The sequence below is a fragment of the Hyla sarda genome, unplaced genomic scaffold (assembly GCF_029499605.1).
Source record: "Hyla sarda isolate aHylSar1 unplaced genomic scaffold, aHylSar1.hap1 scaffold_763, whole genome shotgun sequence".
In the NCBI taxonomy this organism is placed as follows: domain Eukaryota; kingdom Metazoa; phylum Chordata; class Amphibia; order Anura; family Hylidae; genus Hyla; species Hyla sarda.
In genome coordinates this window covers 51,369-73,655 of record NW_026610787.1, presented here as the reverse complement: position 1 = coordinate 73,655, position 22,287 = coordinate 51,369, and the positions used below count along the sequence as shown (strand labels likewise).

At 44.2% G+C, this 22,287-nt stretch overlaps 1 protein-coding gene across 2 annotated transcripts in view; it reads right to left on the bottom strand.

The window, feature by feature from the left end:
• PLA1A (phospholipase A1 member A) overlaps positions 1-21,766 on the bottom strand; it is a 61,589-nt gene extending 39,823 nt beyond the window's left edge. The window contains exons 1-7 of one of the 2 annotated variants that reach the window (XM_056554506.1): positions 21,090-21,757; positions 14,870-15,083; positions 14,590-14,767; positions 12,772-12,880; positions 9,815-9,916; positions 3,639-3,725; positions 3,402-3,569 (exon numbers count right to left, since the gene is read on the bottom strand). In XM_056554506.1, the coding sequence (XP_056410481.1) occupies positions 3,402-3,569; positions 3,639-3,725; positions 9,815-9,916; positions 12,772-12,880; positions 14,590-14,767; positions 14,870-15,083; positions 21,090-21,195 (964 nt within the window). In that variant the 5' untranslated portion in view covers positions 21,196-21,757. Of the gene's footprint in view, positions 1-3,401; positions 3,570-3,638; positions 3,726-9,814; positions 9,917-12,771; positions 12,881-14,589; positions 14,768-14,869; positions 15,084-21,089 lie in introns of both variants that reach the window. The other variant, XM_056554507.1, reaches the window with a different exon arrangement.
• Positions 21,767-22,287: the final 521 nt, after the last annotated feature.

The window sequence follows — 22,287 nt, the reverse complement described above, 5'->3', positions numbered from 1 at the left end:
CTATATGACGAGGGTAGTAGTACCTATATGACGAGGGTAGTACCTATATGACGAGGGGAGTAGTACCAGTATGATGAGGGTAGTAGTGCCTATATGATGAGGGTAGTAGTGCCTATATGACGAGGGGAGTAGTACCTATATGACGAGGGGAGTAGTACCTATATGATGAGGGGAGTAGTACCTATATGATGAGGGGAGTAGTACCTATATGATGAGGGGAGTAGTACCTATATGATGAGGGGAGTAGTACCAGTATGATGGGGGCAGTAGCGCCTATATGATGAGGGCAGCAGCGCCTATATGATGAGGGTAGTAGTACCTATATGATGAGGGGAGTAGTACCAGTATGATGGGGGTAGTAGTGCCTATATGATGAGGGCAGTAGCGCCTATATGATGAGGGCAGTAGCGCCTATATGATGAGGGGAGTAGTACCTATATGATGAGGGTAGTAGTACCTATATGATGAGGGTAGTAGTACCTATATGATGGGGGTAGTAGTACCTATATGATGGGGGTAGTAGTACCTATATGATGAGGGGAGTAGTACCTACATGATGAGGGGAGTAGTACCTACATGATGAGGGGAGTAGTACCTACATGATGGGGGTAGTAGTACCTATATGATGAGGGTAGTAGTACCTATATGATGGGGGTAGTAGTACCTATATGATGAGGGTAGTAGTACCTATATGATGAGGTAGTAGTACCTATATGATGAGGGGAGTAGTACCAGTATGATGGGGGCAGTAGCGCCTATATGATGAGGGCAGCAGCGCCTATATGATGAGGGTAGTAGTACCTATATGATGAGGGGAGTAGTACCAGTATGATGGGGGTAGTAGTGCCTATATGATGAGGGCAGTAGCGCCTATATGATGAGGGGAGTAGTACCTATATGATGAGGGTAGTAGTACCTATATGATGAGGGGAATAGTACTTATATAATGAGGGGAGTAGTACCTGTATGATGAGGGCAGTAGCGCCTATATGATGAGGGGAGTAGTACCTATATGATGAGGGTAGTAGTACCTATATGATGAGGGTAGTAGTACCTATATGATGGGGGTAGTAGTACCTATATGATGAGGGGAGTAGTACCTACATGATGAGGGGAGTAGTACCTACATGATGAGGGGAGTAGTACCTACATGATGGGGGTAGTAGTACCTATATGATGAGGGTAGTAGTACCTATATGATGAGGTAGTAGTACCTATATGATGAGGGGAGTAGTACCTATATGATCAGGGGAGTAGTACCTATATGATATGGGGAGTAGTACCTATATGATGAGGGGAGTAGTACCTATATGATGAGGGGAGTAGTACCTATATGATGAGGGGAGTAGTACCTATATGATTAGGTAGTAGTACCTATATGATGAGGTGAGTAGTACCTATATGATGAGGGGAGTAGTACCTATATGATGAGGGGAGTAGTACCTATATGATGAGGGGAGTATTACCTATATAATGAGGTAGTAGTACCTATATGATGAGGTAGTAGTACCTATATGATGAGGTAGTAGTACCTATATGATGAGGGGAGTAGTACCTATATAATGAGGTAGTAGTACCTATATAATGAGGTAGTAGTACCTATATGATGAGGTAGTAGTACCTATATGATGAGGTAGTAGTACCTATATGATGAGGTAGTAGTACCTATATAATGAGGTAGTAGTACCTATATGATGAGGGGAGTAGTACCTATATGATGAGGTAGTAGTATCTATATGATGAGGGGAGTAGTACCTATATAATGAGGTAGTAGTACCTATATAATGAGGTAGTAGTACCTATATAATGAGGGTAGTAGTACCTATATGATGAGGTAGTAGTACCTATATGATGAGGTAGTAGTACCTATATAATGAGGTAGTAGTACCTATATAATGAGGGTAGTAGTACCTATATGATGAGGTAGTAGTACCTATATAATGAGGTAGTAGTACCTATATAATGAGGTAGTAGTACCTATATGATGAGGTAGTAGTACCTATATGATGAGGTAGTAGTACCTATATCACAAGGTTAGCAGTACCTATATGACGAGGGGAGTAGTACCAGTATGACGGGGGTAGTAGTGCCTATATGATGAGGGTAGTAGTGCCTATATGACGAGGGGAGTAGTACCTATATGATGAGGGGAGTAGTACCTATATGATGAGGGGAGTAATACCTATATGATGAGGGGAGTAGTACCTATATGATGAGGGGAGTAGTACCTATATGATGAGGGGAGTAGTACCTGTATGATGGGGGGAGTAGTACCTGTATGATGGGGGCAGTAGCGCCTATATGATGAGGGTAGTAGTACCTATATGACGAGGGGAGTAGTACCTATATGACGAGGGGAGTAGTACCTATATGACGAGGGGAGTAGTACCTATATGACGAGGGGAGTAGTACCAGTATGACGGGGGTAGTAGTGCCTATATGATGAGGGTAGTAGTGCCTATATGATGAGGGTAGTAGTGCCTATATGACGAGGGGAGTAGTACCTATATGACGAGGGGAGTAGTACCTATATGACGAGGGGAGTAGTACCTATATGATGAGGGGAGTAGTACCAGTATGATGGGGGTAGTAGTGCCTATATGATGAGGGCAGTAGCGCCTATATGATGAGGGGAGTAGCACCTATATGATGAGGGTAGTAGTACCTATATGATGAGGGTAGTAGTACCTATATGATGAGGGGAGTAGTACCTATATAATGAGGGGAGTAGTACCTATATGATGAGGTTGTAGTACCTATATGATGAGGTTAGTACCTATATGATGAGGGGAGTAGTACCTATACAATGAGGGGAGTAGTACCTATATGATGAGGGGAGTAGTACCTATATGATGAGGTTGTAGTACCTATATGATGAGGGGAGTAGTACCTATACAATGAGGAGAGTAGTACCTATATGATGAGGGGAGTAGTACCTATATGATGAGGTTAGTACCTGTATGCTGAGGGTAGTAGTACCTATATAATGAGGGTAGTAGTACCTATATAATGAGGGTAGTAGTACCTATATGATGAGGGTAGTAGTACCTATATGATGAGGTTGTAGTACCTATATGATGAGGTTAGTACCTATATGATGAGGGGAGTAGTACCTATATGATGAGGTAGTAGTACCTATATGATGAGGTTAGTACCTATATGATGAGGGGAGTAGTACCTATATGATGAGGGGAGTAGTACCTATATGATGAGGTAGTAGTACCTATATGATGAGGTTAGTACCTATATGATGAGGGGAGTAGTACCTATATGATGAGGGGAGTAGTACCTATATAATGAGGGTAGTAGTACCTATATGATGAGGTAGTAGTACCTATATGATGAGGTAGTAGTACCTATATGATGAGGTAGTAGTACCTATATGATGAGGGTAGTAGTACCTATGTGGGGGCAGGAGGACCTCGCATTCGTCTGGCATTCCATGCAGAGACCCTCTTTGAACATTTGGTAGCTGGAGCACGGAAATCCAAGGTAGGAGCAGCTCCCCCGCACCGCGCTGATGAACATGGCGACCGACCGCATGTGATCACAGATCAGGTATTGATAGGCTGCAGAACGACAACACATGGTTAATAAAAGAGAAAATATAACGAGCTGTGGCCTCTATTATAACTTACGTCTCCGTATGGACGGACACCCCGGCTGGTCCCGGCCGCCATTTATAAAGTAATCAACGTGTCCGACCGGGATCCGGATACCGAAGTCTGGAGCAACCGAGAAGGAACAAATAATAATAGTCTGATTTTACTTCATGTATTATCCTGCAGAGCTGCACTCACTATTCTGCTGTTACATCATGTCTTATCCTCCAGAGCTGCACTCACTATTCTGCTGTTACTTCATGTATTATCCTGCAGAGCTGCACTCACTATTCTGCTGTTACTTCATGTATTATCCTGCAGAGCTGCACTCACTATTCTGCTGTTACATCATGTATTATCCTCCAGAGCTACACTCACTATTCTGCTGTCATGTATTATCCTGCAGAGCTGCACTCACTATTCTGCTGTTACTTCATGTCTTATCCTCCAGAGCTGCACTCACTATTCTGCTGTTACTTCATGTATTATCCTCCAGAGCTGCACTCACTATTCTGCTGTTACTTCATGTCTTATCCTCCAGAGCTGCACTCACTATTCTGCTGTTACATCATGTCTTATCCTGCAGAGCTGCACTCACTATTCTGCTGTTACTTCATGTATTATCCTCCAGAGCTGCACTCACTATTCTGCTGTTACTTCATGTATTATCCTGCAGAGCTGCACTCACTATTCTGCTGTTACATCATGTATTATCCTGCAGAGCTGCACTCACTATTCTGCTGTTATATCATGTATTATCCTGCAGAGCTGCACTCACTATTCTGCTGTTACTTCATGTCTTATCCTCCAGAGCTGCACTCACTATTCTGCTGTTACATCATGTCTTATCCTCCAGAGCTGCACTCACTATTCTGCTGTTACTTCATGTCTTATCCTGCAGAGCTGCACTCACTATTCTGCTGTTACTTCATGTATTATCCTGCAGAGCTGCACTCACTATTCTGCTGTTACATCATGTCTTATCCTCCAGAGCTGCACTCACTATTCTGCTGTCATGTATTATCCTGCAGAGCTGCACTCACTATTCTGCTGTTATATCATGTATTATCCTGCAGAGCTGCACTCACTATTCTGCTGTTACTTCATGTCTTATCCTGCAGAGCTGCACTCACTATTCTCCTGTTACATCATGTATTATCCTGCAGAGCTGCACTCACTATTCTGCTGTTACATCATGTCTTATCCTCCAGAGCTGCACTCACTATTCTGCTGTTACATCATGTATTATCCTGCAGAGCTGCACTCACTATTCTGCTGTTACATCATGTATTATCCTGCAGAGCTGCACTCACTATTCTGCTGTTACATCATGTCTTATCCTGCAGAGCTGCACTCACTATTCTGATGTTACATCATGTCTTATCCTCCAGAGCTGCACTCACTATTCTGCTGTTACTTCATGTATTATCCTGCAGAGCTGCACTCACTATTCTGCTGTTACTTCATGTATTATCCTGCAGAGCTGCACTCACTATTCTGCTGTTACATCATGTATTATCCTCCAGAGCTACACTCACTATTCTGCTGTCATGTATTATCCTGCAGAGCTGCACTCACTATTCTGCTGTTACTTCATGTCTTATCCTCCAGAGCTGCACTCACTATTCTGCTGTTACTTCATGTATTATCCTCCAGAGCTGCACTCACTATTCTGCTGTTACTTCATGTCTTATCCTCCAGAGCTGCACTCACTATTCTGCTGTTACATCATGTCTTATCCTGCAGAGCTGCACTCACTATTCTGCTGTTACTTCATGTATTATCCTCCAGAGCTGCACTCACTATTCTGCTGTTACTTCATGTATTATCCTGCAGAGCTGCACTCACTATTCTGCTGTTACATCATGTATTATCCTGCAGAGCTGCACTCACTATTCTGCTGTTATATCATGTATTATCCTGCAGAGCTGCACTCACTATTCTGCTGTTACTTCATGTCTTATCCTCCAGAGCTGCACTCACTATTCTGCTGTTACATCATGTCTTATCCTCCAGAGCTGCACTCACTATTCTGCTGTTACTTCATGTCTTATCCTGCAGAGCTGCACTCACTATTCTGCTGTTACTTCATGTATTATCCTGCAGAGCTGCACTCACTATTCTGCTGTTACATCATGTCTTATCCTCCAGAGCTGCACTCACTATTCTGCTGTCATGTATTATCCTGCAGAGCTGCACTCACTATTCTGCTGTTATATCATGTATTATCCTGCAGAGCTGCACTCACTATTCTGCTGTTACTTCATGTCTTATCCTGCAGAGCTGCACTCACTATTCTCCTGTTACATCATGTATTATCCTGCAGAGCTGCACTCACTATTCTGCTGTTACATCATGTCTTATCCTCCAGAGCTGCACTCACTATTCTGCTGTTACATCATGTATTATCCTGCAGAGCTGCACTCACTATTCTGCTGTTACATCATGTCTTATCCTGCAGAGCTGCACTCACTATTCTGCTGTTACTTCATGTCTTATCCTCCAGAGCTGCACTCACTATTCTGCTGTTACTTCATGTATTATCCTCCAGAGCTGCACTCACTATTCTGCTGTTACTTCATGTATTATCCTCCAGAGCTGCACTCACTATTCTGCTGTTACTTCATGTCTTATCCTCCAGAGCTGCACTCACTATTCTGCTGTTACTTCATGTATTATCCTCCAGAGCTGCACTCACTATTCTGCTGTTACTTCATGTCTTATCCTGCAGAGCTGCACTCACTATTCTGCTGTTACTTCATGTCTTATCCTGCAGAGCTGCACTCACTATTCTGCTGTTACTTCATGTCTTATCCTCCAGAGCTGCACTCACTATTCTGCTGTTACTTCATGTATTATCCTCCAGAGCTGCACTCACTATTCTGCTGTTACTTCATGTATTATCCTCCAGAGCTGCACTCACTATTCTGCTGTTACATCATGTATTATCCTGCAGAGCTGCACTCACTATTCTGCTGTTACTTCATGTATTATCCTCCAGAGCTGCACTCACTATTCTGCTGTTACTTCATGTATTATCCTCCAGAGCTGCACTCACTATTCTGCTGTTACTTCATGTATTATCCTCCAGAGCTGCACTCACTATTCTGCTGTTACATCATGTCTTATCCTCCAGAGCTGCACTCACTATTCTGCTGTTACATCATGTATTATCCTGCAGAGCTGCACTCACTATTCTGCTGTTACTTCATGTATTATCCTGCAGAGCTGCACTCACTATTCTGCTGTTACATCATGTATTATCCTGCAGAGCTGCACTCACTATTCTGCTGTTACTTCATGTATTATCCTCCAGAGCTGCATTCACTATTCTGCTGTTACTTCATGTATTATCCTCCAGAGCTGCACTCACTATTCTGCTGTTACTTCATGTATTATCCTCCAGAGCTGCACTCACTATTCTGCTGTTACTTCATGTCTTATCCTCCAGAGCTGCACTCACTATTCTGCTGTTACATCATGTCTTATCCTCCAGAGCTGCACTCACTATTCTGCTGTTACATCATGTATTATCCTGCAGAGCTGCACTCACTATTCTGCTGTTACTTCATGTATTATCCTGCAGAGCTGCACTCACTATTCTGCTGTTACATCATGTATTATCCTGCAGAGCTGCACTCACTATTCTGCTGTTACTTCATGTATTATCCTGCAGAGCTGCACTCACTATTCTGCTGTTACTTCATGTATTATCCTGCAGAGCTGCACTCACTATTCTGCTGTTACATTATGTATTATCCTGCAGAGCTGCACTCACTATTCTGCTGTTACTTCATGTATTATCCTGCAGAGCTGCACTCACTATTCTGCTGTTACTTCATGTATTATCCTGCAGAGCTGCACTCACTATTCTGCTGTTACATCATGTATTATCCTGCAGAGCTGCACTCACTATTCTGCTGTTACTTCATGTATTATCCTGCAGAGCTGCACTCACTATTCTGCTGTTACATCATGTCTTATCCTCCAGAGCTGCACTCACTATTCTGCTGTTACTTCATGTATTATCCTGCAGAGCTGCACTCACTATTCTGCTGTTACTTCATGTATTATCCTCCAGAGCTGCACTCACTATTCTGCTGTTACTTCATGTATTATCCTGCAGAGCTGCACTCACTATTCTGCTGTTACATCATGTCTTATCCTCCAGAGCTGCACTCACTATTCTGCTGTTACTTCATGTATTATCCTGCAGAGCTGCACTCACTATTCTGCTGTTACTTCATGTATTATCCTCCAGAGCTGCACTCACTATTCTGCTGTTACTTCATGTATTATCCTGCAGAGCTGCACTCGCTATTCTGCTGTTACTTCATGTATTATCCTGCAGAGCTGCACTCGCTATTCTGCTGTTACTTCATGTCTTATCCTGCAGAGCTGCACTCACTATTCTGCTGTTACTTCATGTATTATCCTGCAGAGCTGCACTCACTATTCTGCTGTTACTTCATGTATTATCCTGCAGAGCTGCACTCACTATTCTGATGTTACATCATGTATTATCCTCCAGAGCTGCACTCACTATTCTGCTGTTACATCATGTCTTATCCTCCAGAGCTGCACTCACTATTCTGATGTTACATCATGTCTTATCCTCCAGAGCTGCACTCACTATTCTGCTGTTACATCAGGTGTTATCCTCCAGAGCTGCACTCACTATTCTGCTCATACATCATGTCTTATCCTCCAGAGCTGCACTCACTATTCTGCTGTTACTTCATGTCTTATCCTCCAGAGCTGCACTCACTATTCTGCTGTTACATCATGTCTTATCCTCCAGAACTGCACTCACTATTCTGCTGTTACACCATGTCTTATCCTCCAGAGCTGCACTCACTATTCTGCTGTTACTTCATGTCTTATCCTCCAGAGCTGCACTCACTATTCTGCTGTTACATCATGTCTTATTCTCCAGAGCTGCACTCACTATTCTGCTGTTACATCATGTCTTATCCTCCAGAGCTGCAGTCACTATTCTGCTGTTACTTCATGTCTTATCCTCCAGAGCTGCACTCACTATTCTGCTGTTACATCATGTCTTATCCTTCAGAGCTGCACTCACTATTCTGCTGTTACTTCATGTCTTATCCTCCAGAGCTGCACTCACTATTCTGCTGTTACTTCATGTCTTATCCTCCAGAGCTGCACTCACTATTCTGCTGTTACTTCATGTCTTATCCTCCAGAGCTGCACTCACTATTCTGCTGTTACTTCATGTCTTATCCTCCAGAGCTGCACTCACTATTCTGCTGTTACTTCATGTCTTATCCTCCAGAGCTGCACTCACTATTCTGCTGTTACATCCTGTCTTATCCTCCAGAGCTGCACTCACTATTCTGCTGTTACTTCATGTCTTATCCTCCAGAGCTGCACTCACTATTCTGCTGTTACATCCTGTCTTATCCTCCAGAGCTGCACTCACTATTCTGCTGTTACTTCATGTCTTATCCTCCAGAGCTGCACTCACTATTCTGCTGTTACTTCATGTCTTATCCTCCAGAGCTGCACTCACTATTCTGCTGTTACTTCATGTCTTATCCTCCAGAGCTGCACTCACTATTCTGCTGTTACATCCTGTCTTATCCTCCAGAGCTGCACTCACTATTCTGCTGTTACTTCATGTCTTATCCTCCAGAGCTGCACTCACTATTCTGCTGTTACATCCTGTCTTATCCTCCAGAGCTGCACTCACTATTCTGCTGTTACTTCATGTCTTATCCTCCAGAGCTGCACTCACTATTCTGCTGTTACTTCATGTCTTATCCTCCAGAGCTGCACTCACTATTCTGCTGTTACTTCATGTCTTATCCTCCATTCTCACCCAGACCTGACGTAGCTGAAGTTTCCAGAACATTCAAGTTACATTTGGGGTCTGAAGATTTTGACATGAATAAGTTCTGTCTTGTGTTCTCAGCTCCTATGCAGATCAATGTGTCGCCATGGTTACAGACTACAGACCCCTCAGTTATACAGTAGGTTTCTTTATCTTTTACTGTCTGTAGGTCAGAAAGGGCGGCAGACGGAGCGGAGTAACATGGCGTTGTCTGTAACCATGGAGACACATTAGTCTGTATACGAGCTGTATACACAAGTTTCATCATTTTTTACTTTGATTCACTGGAACAATAAAAAAAACATTGATTGTAAAAGTAAAGACATAAGGGGTTAACGGGAACATCCAGATACATTACTGTCTGTGTCCGTGTGTACGGCCTCCACAAAGATGGCGTCTCCGGGGTCCAACCTCTCCTCCGGGTCAGCGTATGTGAACTTATAACCCGCGGGATCCAGACCTGGGACATAAGGGGAAAAGATGACAAAGAGGGGGGAGGGGTCTCTGATGGGGGCAACGGAGACTCCCACTCTGATGGGCCGTCCATATAGAAATGTATGGGGATCAGCTGATCATTGGGCAGCTGCAATTACATAAGGGGCTGTCTCATAAGGAAAGGGGTGTGGGCCCCAGTCCCAGTAACTATGGCCCCAGACCCAGTAACTATGGCCCCAGCCCCAGTAACTATGGCCCCAGCCCCAGTAACTATTACCCCAGGCCCCAGTAACTATGGCCCCAGCCCCAGTAACTATGGCCCCAGCCCCAGTAACTATGGCCCCAGCCCCAGTAACTATGGCCCCAGCCCCAGTAACTATGGCCCCAGCCCCAGTAACTATGGCCCCAGCCCCGGTAACTATGGCCCCAGCCCCGGTAACTATGGCCCCAGCCCCAGTAACTATGGCCCCAGCCCCAGTAACTATGGCCCCAGCCCCAGTAACTATGGCCCCAGCCCCGGTAACTATGGCCCCAGCCCCGGTAACTATTGCCCCAGCCCCAGTAACTATGGCCCCAGCCCAGGTAACTATGATCCCAGCCCAGGTAACTATGGCCCCAGCCCCAGTAACTATGATCCCAGCCCAGGTAACTATGATCCCAGCCCCGGTAACTATGGCCCCAGCCCCGGTAACTATGGCCCCAGCCCCAGTAACTATGATCCCAGCCCAGGTAACTATGGCCCCAGCCCCGGTAACTATGGCCCCAGCCCCGGTAACTATGGCCCCAGCCCAGGTAACTATGATCCCAGCCCAGGTAACTATGGCCCCAGCCCCAGTAACTATGATCCCAGCCCCGGTAACTATGGCCCCAGCCCTGGTAACTATGACCCCAGCCCCGGTAACTATGGCCCTAGCCCCGGTAACTATGACCCCAGCCCCGGTAACTATGATCCCAGCCCCGGTAACTATGGTCCCAGCCCCGGTAACTATGATCCCAGCCCCGGTAACTATGGACCCAGCCCCGGTAACTATGGTCCCAGCCCCGGTAACTATGGTCCCAGCCCCGGTAACTATGGCCCCAGCCCAGGTAACTATGGACCCAGCCCCGGTAACTATGATCCCAGCCCCGGTAACTATGGCCCTAGCCCCGGTAACTATGACCCCAGCCCCAGTAACTATGGTCCCAGCCCCGGTAACTATGGTCCCAGCCCCGGTAACTATGATCCCAGCCCCAGTAACTATGGACCCAGCCCCGGTAACTATGGCCCCAGCACAAGTAACTATGGTCCCAGCCCCGGTAACTATTATCCCAGCCCCGGTAACTATGGCCCCAGCCCCAGTAACTATTATCCCAGCCCCGGTAACTATGGCCCCAGCCCCAGTAACTATTATCCCAGCCCCGGTAACTATGGCCCCAGCCCCAGTAACTATTATCCCAGCCCCGGTAACTATGGCCCCAGCCCCGGTAACTATGACCCCAGCCCCGGTAACTATGACCCCAGCCTCAGTAACTATGATCCCAGCTCCATTAACTACGGCCCCAGCCCCGGTAACTATGATCCCAGCTCCAATAACTACGGCCCCAGCCCCGGTAACTATGATCCCAGCCCCGGTAACTATGATCCCCAGCCCCAGTAACTATGGCCCCAGCCCCAGTAACTATGGCCCCAGCCCCAGTAACTATGATCCCAGCCCCGATAACAATGATCCCAGCTCCAATAACTATGGCCCCAGCCCCAGTAACTATGGCCCCAGCCCAGGTAACTATGGCCCCAGCCCCAGTAACTATGACCCCAGCCCCAGTAACTATGATCCCAGCTCCAATAACTATGGCCCCAGCCCCAGTAACTATTGCCCCAGCCCCAGTAACTATTGCCCCAGCCCCAGTAACTATTGCCCCAGCCCCAGTAACTATGACCCCAGCCCCAGTAACTATGATCCCAGCTCCAATAACTATGGCCCCAGCCCCAGTAACTATTGCCCCAGCCCCAGTAACTATTGCCCCAGCCCCAGTAACTATGGCCCCAGCCCCGGTAACTATGGCCCCAGCCCCGGTAACTATTGCCCTATCCCCAGTAACTATGGCCCTAGCACCAGTAACTATGATCCCCAGCCCCAGTAACTATGGCCCCAGCCCCAGTAACTATGGCCCCAGCCCCAGTAACTATGATCCCAGCTCCAATAACTACGGCCCCAGCCCCAGTAACTATGGCCCCAGCCCAGGTAACTATGACCCCAGCCCCAGTAACTATGACCCCAGCCCCAGTAACTATGACCCCAGCCCCAGTAACTATGATCCCAGCTCCAATAACTATGGCCCCAGCCCCAGTAACTATTGCCCCAGCCCCAGTAACTATTGCCCCAGCCCCAGTAACTATGACCCCAGCCCCAGTAACTATGATCCCAGCTCCAATAACTATGGCCCCAGCCCCAGTAACTATTGCCCCAGCCCCAGTAACTATTGCCCCAGCCCCAGTAACTATGGCCCCAGCCCCGGTAACTATGGCCCCAGCCCCGGTAACTATTGCCCTATCCCCAGTAACTATGGCCCTAGCACCAGTAACTATGGCCCCAGCCCCAGTAACTATGGCCCCAGCCCCAGTAACTATGGCCCCAGCCCCAGTAACTATGATCCCAGCTCCAATAACTATGATCCCAGCCCCAGTAACTATGGCCCCAGCCCCGGTAACTATGGCCCCAGCCCCAGTAACTATGATCCCAGCCCCAGTAACTATGATTCCAGCCCCAGTAACTATGGCCCCAGCTCCAGTAACTATGGCCCCAGCACCAGTAACTATGATCCCAGCTCCAGTAACTATGGCCCCAGCCCCAACATCTATGCTTCCAGCTTATGACCCTACTGTGCCTTATTATGATTTACCTGTGATTCGTCCAATGCGTCCACCAAAGTAATGTCCTACGTAACCAGCGACATGGGCTCCCAGAGACACCCCAATCAGGTGAAAGGATTCTTCTGTGGACCCCAAATCCTATAGATGCAGCACAAAAAGAGATCAGAAGATCTGGAGGAAAGTGAGGAGAGGACTGAGACCCCAATGGAGGAGGATGGGGGTAGTTATTAGACTAATATTGGTGGTGTGTACGTGTTCTCCAATGTATGCTGGGAATTGTAGTCAGGTTAGTAGCAAAACGTCAGTGATCTAGAATAAGTGGTCTTTAGAAGATAACAGAACATCAGTGACCTAGAAAACCTCAATGATTTATAGAACTGAGTGTTATAGAAGAACATCTGGAACAGGATCTTCCGGAATATCCGATGGGCCAATCGTACAGGAGAACATCAATAACCCATAGGAACATAAAAGAACATCCATCATCTATCCTTCCACAAGCTGTACGGTATGCTGGGAGTTGTAGTTTTCCAATATCTGGATGGCCACAGTTTGGAGGGCACTGTTCTAGTATAACCACATTTATTTAGACAATTTATTTCAGTGATCTAGATAACCATCAGTTACCAAAAAAACATGAACATGATCTTGAAGAACATGATTTAGAACTTGATCTAGAAAACCAATAGTCAAAAGATTACTAGGAAATTAGAAGGACTAGTGATCTAGACAACGATCAGAGACTCACTGGAAGATCAGCATTCTAGAAGAACGTGAATGATCTAGAACAGTGCTTCCCAACCAGGGTGCCTCCAGGTGTTGCAAAATTACAACTCCCAGCATGCCCAGACAGTCGACGGCAACAGCTGGGGGCACACTGGTTGGGAAACACTGATCTAGAAGAATATCAGTGATTTATAAGACCATCAGAGATTGGAAGAGCATCGATGATCTACGTGAACAATAGTATAGAAGAACATTATTAATCTAGAATATCAGTGATCTAGATAACCATTGGTGATTACTGGAAGGGAATTACTGATCTAGAGAAACAATGGTTAAAAGAATGTAAATGATCTAGAACAACATTAGAAGATTGAAAGAACATTGATGATATATGGGGACAATAGTATAGAAGAACATTAATAATCTAGAATATCAGGAATCTAGATAGCCATTAGTGAACTGGAAGGGAATTATTGATGTAGAGAAACAATGGTTAAAAGAATGTAAATGATCTAGAACAACATTAGAAGATTGGAAGACCATTGATGATATATGGGGACAATAGTATAGAAGAACATTAATACTTTAGAATATCAGGGATCTAGATAGCCATTAGTGAACTGGAAGGGAATTATTGATGTAGAGAAACAATGATTAAAAGAATGTAAATGATCTAGAACAACATTAGAAGATTGGAAGAACATTGATGAACATTAATACTTTAGAATATCAGGGATCTAGATAGCCATTAGTGAACTGGAAGGGTATAAATGGTCTAAAGAAACAATGGTCAAAAGAATGTCAATGATCTAAAACAACATCAGAAGATTAGAAGAGCATCGATGATCTATGAGAACAATAGTATAGAAGAACATTAATACTTTAGAATATCAGAGATCTAGATAACTATTAGTGAACTGGAAGGGAATTATTGGTCTAAAGAAAAAAATGGCTAAAAGAATGTCAATGATCTAGAACAACTTCAGAAGATTAGGGGAACGTCAATGATGTAAGGATGCTAATAAAATAAATGATCTAGAACGTCATTGGTCTAGATATCCATCAGTCACCAAGAGGAATATCAATGGTCAAAGGTCTTCAATGTTATAGGAAAATGGTACCAGAAACCGTCTGATGAGGGCCTCCACCTCCCGGCTCAGCCGGGGAACATTCTCTACTGCTTGGTTGTATTTCGCGGTAGCACCGCACACCCAGTCAACCACCACCACGTTAACCGCCTCAGCTGCCAGCAGAGATTTCACCATATCACCAACCCAAGAAGGCTTCGTGCCCAAAGCCCTAAGGGAGGAGGGAAAGTTGTTGTGAGTCTAGATACAACCGCGTGATGTATGGTAGAGGGCCCATTATGTCACACAAGTCACCGCCTATAGGTGTCCTAACCTGAAGCCATGGATGAGGATCTTGGTGTCCAGAGTGGCATTGAAGGCCGAGTTCTCGATGCTGAGCGTCTCGTTGACCTGGATCAGCTCCGCACATGTTGGGTTCTTGGGGGTGAACAGCAGGAACTGCCCCTGGAGGGTATTATCATTGAAAATTCCTGACGTCTGGAAGTCGGCGCAGTCATGGAGCATGGGGAGAGTAGTGTTTGAAGTCACTGCAGGAGAAAGAGAATCACAATAAGTCTTGTGCTTCAGTATGTGAAGAGGCCTGACAGGTCTGTGCTGGATGGGGAAGAACTAACACACAATGCCCCGTGTGAGCCTGAGCAGCCTATACTGTATGTTCAGCCATATTGGAGGAGCCGGTTTGACATCTACAACATAATGTGTCTTCAGGTCCTGAATGGAGGCCCCAAGATATCACCTAGAGGAGGTCCTAGGATAGCTGGTCTACAGTCAATAAATGGGGGGCCCATGATATGACCTAGAGGAGGTCCCAGGATAGATGGTCCATAGTCAATGAATGGGGGCCCCTAAGATATTACCTGGAGGAGGTCCCAAAAGAGATGGTCCATGGTCAATGAATGGAGGCCCCAAGATATGAACTAGAAGAGGTCCTAGGATAGATGGTCCATAGTCAATAAATGGAGGGCCCAAGATATGACCTAGAGGAGGTCCCAGGATAGATGGTCCACAGTCAATGAATGGAGGCCCCAAGATATGACCTAGAGGAGGTCCTAGGATAGATAATGCATAGTCAATGAATGGAGGCCCCAAGATATGACCTAGAGGAGGTCCTAGGATAGATAATGCATAGTCAATCAATGGGGTTCCAAAGATATCACCTAGAGGAGGTCCTAGGATAGATAATGCATAGTCAATGAATGGAGGCCCCAAGATATGACCTAGAGGAGGTCCCAGAATAGATGGTCCATAGTCAATGAATGGAGGCTCCAAGATATGAGCCTAGAGGAGGTACAAGGAGAGATGATCCATAGTCAATGAATGGGGTCCCAGGATAGATGTCCCAAGATATGACCTAGAGGAGGTCCCAGGAGAGATAGTCCATAGTCAATGAATGGAGCCCCAAAGTAGGACCTAAAGGAGGCCCCAAGATAGATGGTCCATAGTCAATGAATGGAGGCTCCAAGATATAACCTAGAGGAGGTCCCAGGATAGATGGTCTATAGTCAATGAATGGAGGCCCCAATATATGACCTAGAGGAGGTCCTAGGATAGATCATGCATAGTCAATCAAAGGGGTTCCAAGATATGACCTAGAGGAGGTCCAAGAATAGTGGGTCCATAGTCAATGAATGGAGGCCCCAAGATATGAGCCTAGAGGAGGTACAAGGAGAGATGGTCCATAGTCAACGAATGGGGTCCCAGGATAGATGGTCTATAATCAATGAATAGAGGCCCGAAGATATGACCTAGAGGAGGTCCCAGGAGAGATAGTCCATAGTCAATGAATGGAGACTCAAAATAGGACCTAGAGGAGGTCCCAGGAGAGATGGTTCATAGTCAATGAATGGAGGGTCCAAGATATGACCTAGAGGAGGTACAAGAAGAGAGGGTCCATAGTCAACGAATGGAGGCCCCAAGATATGACCTAGAGGAGGTCCCAGGATAGATGGTCCATAGTCAATAAGGTGATTGGTTGTATGTTATATGTTTCCTGTAGGTGATCAGTTGTATGTTATATGTTTCCTGTAGGTGATCGGTTGTATGTTATATATTTCCCGTAGGTGATGGGTTGTATGTTATATGTTTCCTGTAGGTGATCGGTTGTATGTTATATGTTTCCTGTAGGTGATCGGTTGTATGTTATATGTTACCTGTAGGTGATGGGTTGTATGTTATATGTTTCCTGTAGGTGATCGGTTGTATGTTATATGTTTCCTGTAGGTGATCGGTTGTATGTGTTATGTTTCTTGTAGGTGATCGGTTGTATGTTATATGTTTCCTGTAGGTGATCGGTTGTATGTTATATGTTTCCTGTAGGTGATCGATTGTATGTTATATGTTTCCTGTAGGTGATCGGTTGTATGTGATATGTTTCCTGTAGGTGTTCGGTTGTATATTATATGTTTCCTGTAGGTGATCGGTTGTATGTTATATGTTTCCTGTAGGTGATGGGTTGTATGTTATATATTTCCTGTAGGTGATCGGTTGTATGTTATGTTTCCTGTAGGTGATCGGTTGTATGTTATGTTTCCTGTAGGTGATCGGTTGTATGTTATATGTTTCCTGTAGGTGATCGGTTGTATGTTATGTTTCATGTAGGTGATCGGTTGTATGTTATATGTTTGCTGTAGGTGATCGGTTGTATGTTATGTTTCCTGTAGGTGATCGGTTGTATGTTATGTTTCCTGTAGGTGATCGGTTGTATATTATATGTTTCCTGTAGGTGATCGGTTGTATGTTATATGTTTCCTGTAGGTAATCGGTTGTATGTTATATGTTTCCTGTAGGTGATCGGTTGTATGTTATATATTTCCTGTAGGTGATCGGTTGTATGTTATAGGTTTCCTGTAGGTGATCGGTTGTATGTTATGTTTCCTGTAGGTGTTCGGTTGTATATTATATGTTTCCTGTAGGTGATCGGTTGTATGTTATATGTTTCCTGTAGGTGTTCGGTAGTATGTGATTTGTTTCCTGTAGGTGATCGATTGTATGTTATATGTTTCCTGTAGGTGATCGGTTGTATGTTATATGTTTCCTGTAGGTGATCGGTTGTATGTTATATGTTTCCTGTAGGTGATCGGTTGTATGTTATATGTTTCCTGTAGGTGATCGGTTGTATGTTATATGTTTCCTGTAGGTGATCGGTTGTATGTTATATGTTTCCTGTAGGTGATCGGTTGTATGTTATATGTTTCCTGTAGGTGATCGGTTGTATGTTATATGTTTCCTGTAGGTGATCGGTTGTATGTTATATGTTTCCTGTAGGTGATCGGTTGTATGTTATATGTTTCCTGTAGGTGATCGATTGTATGTTATATGTTTCCTGTAGGTGATCGATTGTATGTTATATGTTTCCTGTAGGTGATCGATTGTATGTTATATGTTTCCTGTAGGTGATCAATTGTATGTTATATGTTTCCTGTAGGTGATCGGTTGTATGTTATATGTTTCCTGTAGGTGACCGATTGTATGTTATATGTTTCCTGTAGGTGACCGGTTGTATGTTATATGTTTCCTGTAGGTGATCGGTTGTATGTTATATGTTTCCTGTAGGTGATCGGTTGTATGTTATATGTTTCCTGTAGGTGATCGGTTGTATGTTATATGTTTCCTGTAGGTGATCGGTTGTATGTTATATATTTCCTGTAGGTGATCGGTTGTACGTTATATGTTTCCTGTAGGTGATCGGTTGTATGTTATGTTTCATGTAGGTGATGGGTTGTATGTTATATGTTTCTTGTAGGTGATGGGTTGTATGTTATATGTTTCCTGTAGGTGATCGGTTGTATGTTATGTTTCCTGTAGGTGATGGGTTGTATGTTATATGTTTCTTGTAGGTGATCGGTTGTATGTTATATGTTTCCTGTAGGTGATCGGTTGTATGTTATATGTTTCCTGTAGGTGATTGGTTGTATGTTATATGTTTCCTGTAGGTGATCGGTTGTATGTTATGTTTCCTGTAGGTGATCGGTTGTATGTTATATGTTTCTTGTAGGTGATCGGTTGTATGTTATATGTTTCCTGTAGGTGATCGGTTGTATGTTATATGTTTCCTGTAGGTGATCGGTTGTATGTTATATGTTTCCTGTAGGTGATGGGTTGTATGTTATATGTTTCCTGTAGGTGATCGGTTGTATGTTATATGTTTCCTGTAGGTGATCGGTTGTATGTTATATATTTCCTGTAGGTGATCGGTTGTATGTTATGTTTCCTGTAGGTGATCGGTTGTATGTTATGTTTCCTGTAGGTGATCGGTTGTATGTTATATGTTTCTTGTAGGTGATCGGTTGTATGTTATATGTTTCCTGTAGGTGATCGGTTGTATGTTATATGTTTCCTGTAGGTGATCGGTTGTATGTTATATGTTTCCTGTAGGTGATGGGTTGTATGTTATATGTTTCCTGTAGGTGATGGGTTGTATGTTATATGTTTCCTGTAGGTGATGGGTTGTATGTTATATGTTTCCTGTAGGTGATCGGTTGTATGTTATATGTTTCCTGTAGGTGATCGGTTGTATGTTATATGTTTCCTGTAGGTGATCGGTTGTATGTTATATATTTCCTGTAGGTGATCGGTTGTATGTTATGTTTCCTGTAGGTGATCGGTTGTATGTTATGTTTCCTGTAGGTGATCGGTTGTATGTTATATGTTTCCTGTAGGTGATCGGTTGTATGTTATGTTTCATGTAGGTGATCGGTTGTATGTTATATGTTTGCTGTAGGTGATCGGTTGTATGTTATGTTTCCTGTAGGTGATCGGTTGTATGTTATGTTTCCTGTAGGTGATCGGTTGTATGTTATATGTTTCCTGTAGGTGATCGGTTGTATGTTATATGTTTCCTGTAGGTAATCGGTTGTATGTTATATGTTTCCTGTAGGTGATCGGTTGTATGTTATATGTTTCCTGTAGGTGATCGATTGTATGTTATATGTTTCTTGTAGGTGATCGGTTGTATGTTATATGTTTCCTGTAGGTGATCGGTTGTATGTTATATGTTTCCTGTAGGTGATGGGTTGTATGTTATATATTTCCTGTAGGTGATCGGTTGTATGTTAGGTTTCCTGTAGGTGATCGGTTGTATGTTATATGTTTCCTGTAGGTGATGGGTTGTATGTTATGTTTCCTGTAGGTGATGGGTTGTATGTTATATGTTTCTTGTAGGTGATCAGTTGTATGTTATATGTTTCCTGTAGGTGATCGGTTGTATGTTATATGTTTCCTGTAGGTGATCGGTTGTATGTTATATGTTTCCTGTAGGTGATCGATTGTATGTTATAGGTTTCCTGTAGGTGATCGGTTGTATGTTATGTTTCCTGTAGGTGATCGATTGTATGTTATATGTTTCCTGTAGGTGATCGGTTGTATGTTATATGTTTCTTGTAGGTGATCGGTTGTATTTTATATGTTTCCTGTAGGTGATCGGTTGTATGTTATATGTTTCCTGTAGGTGATCGGTTGTATGTTATGTTTCCTGTAGGTGATGGGTTGTATGTTATATGTTTCCTGTAGGTGATCGGTTGTATGTTATATGTTTCCTGTAGGTGATCGGTTGTATGTTATGTTTCTTGTAGGTGATCGGTTGTATGTTATATGTTTCCTGTAGGTGATCGATTGTATGTTATGTTTCCTGTAGGTGATGGGTTGTATGTTATATGTTTCTTGTAGGTGATCGGTTGTATGTTATATGTTTCCTGTAGGTGATCGGTTGTATGTTAGGTTTCCTGTAGGTGATCGGTTGTATGTTATATGTTTCCTGTAGGTGATCGGTTGTATGTTATATGTTTCCTGTAGGTAATGGGTTGTATGTTATATGTTTCCTGTAGGTGATCGGTTGTATGTTATATGTTTCCTGTAGGTGATCGGTTGTATGTTATATATTTCCTGTAGGTGATCGGTTGTATGTTAGGTTTCCTGTAGGTGATCGGTTGTATGTTATATGTTTCCTGTAGGTGATCGGTTGTATGTTATATGTTTCCTGTAGGTGATCGGTTGTATGTTATATATTTCCTGTAGGTGATCGGTTGTATGTTAGGTTTCCTGTAGGTGATCGGTTGTATGTTATGTTTCCTGTAGGTGATCGGTTGTATGTTCTGTTTCCTGTAGGTGATCGGTTGTATGTTATATGTTTCCTGTAGGTGATCGGTTGTATGTTATATGTTTCCTGTAGGTGATCGGTTGTATGTTATATGTTTCCTGTAGGTGATCGATTGTATGTTATATGTTTCCTGTAGGTGATGGGTTGTATGTTATATGTTTCTTGTAGGTGATCGGTTGTATGTTATATGTTTCCTGTAGGTGATGGGTTGTATGTTATATGCTTCTTGTAGGTGATCGGTTGTATGTTATATGTTTCCTGTAGGTGATCGGTTGTATGTTATATGTTTCCTGTAGGTGATCGGTTGTATGTTATGTTTCCTGTAGGTGATGGGTTGTATGTTATATGTTTCTTGTAGGTGATCGGTTGTATGTTATATGTTTCCTGTAGGTGATCGGTTGTATGTTATATGTTTCCTGTAGGTGACTCAGGGACTCACCTGTGGATGTGACCCAGGTAAGGAGGGCCAAGGTAACGGCCAGCTGAGGGATCCACGTCCTTTGTGCGGCCATGATGTGGTCTGACCCAGTCTCTAACCCTTTCATGGGATTATGAGATTACGGAGGGTGATGATCCAGGGCTGAGCTGCTGTGGTTCCTGCGTCATGTAGATCAGCTCCAGGAGTGAGGGGGTTAATGCTGTCAATCATTACCCGGGGCCTCCAATGTTTTTCTGGACTTGTTATTTGGTCAGACGGAGGTCCAGGTCCAGGGGCCACCTGCAGAAAACTGGGAGATCTGCGCTTCTGATAAACAAGTGTCAGCTCCTGCGACAAGAAGATGGAGACGAGGAGCAGCCGAACCTCCCCCAGACACAAGGACGGCTCTGTTCTGCCTGAACATTGTGTCCACACAGAGCGCCCGCTACCCGCCCAAGGCTGGACCTCAAAGGACAGTTTATAATGCAAACCTCGTATCTGAGTGTCCTAAACTCCAGTCACCTCCAGAGCTGCACTCACTATTCTGCTGTTACATCATGTCTTATCCTTCAGAGCTGCACTCACTATTCTGCTGTTACATCATGTCTTATCCTCCAGAGCTGCACTCACTATTCTGCTGTTACATCATGTCTCATCCTCCAGAGCTGCACTCACTATTCTGCTGTTACATCATGTCTTATCCTCCAGAGCTGCACTCACTATTCTGCTGTTTCATCATGTCTTATCCTCCAGAGCTGCACTCACTATTCTGCTGTTACATCATGTCTTATCCTCCAGAGCTGCACTCACTATTCTGCTGTTACATCATGTCTTATCCTCCAGAGCTGCACTCACTATTCTGCTGTTACATCATGTCTTATCCTCTAGAGCTGCACTCACTATTCTGCTGTTACATCATGTCTCATCCTCCAGAGCTGCACTCACTATTCTGCTGTTACATCATGTCTTATCCTCCAGAGCTGCATTCACTATTCTGCTGTTACATCCCGTCTTATCCTCCAGAGCTGCACTCACTATTCTGCTGTTTCATCATGTCTTATCCTCCAGAGCTGCACTCACTATTCTGCTGTTACATCATGTCTTATCCTCCAGTGCTGCACTCACTATTCTGCTGCAGCCTAAGATTCGTCTATGGTTTATATGATAAGGCCCCTGGGTCTAGTCATGTGATGTGATGGACGCGCTGGTGTGCGGCTCT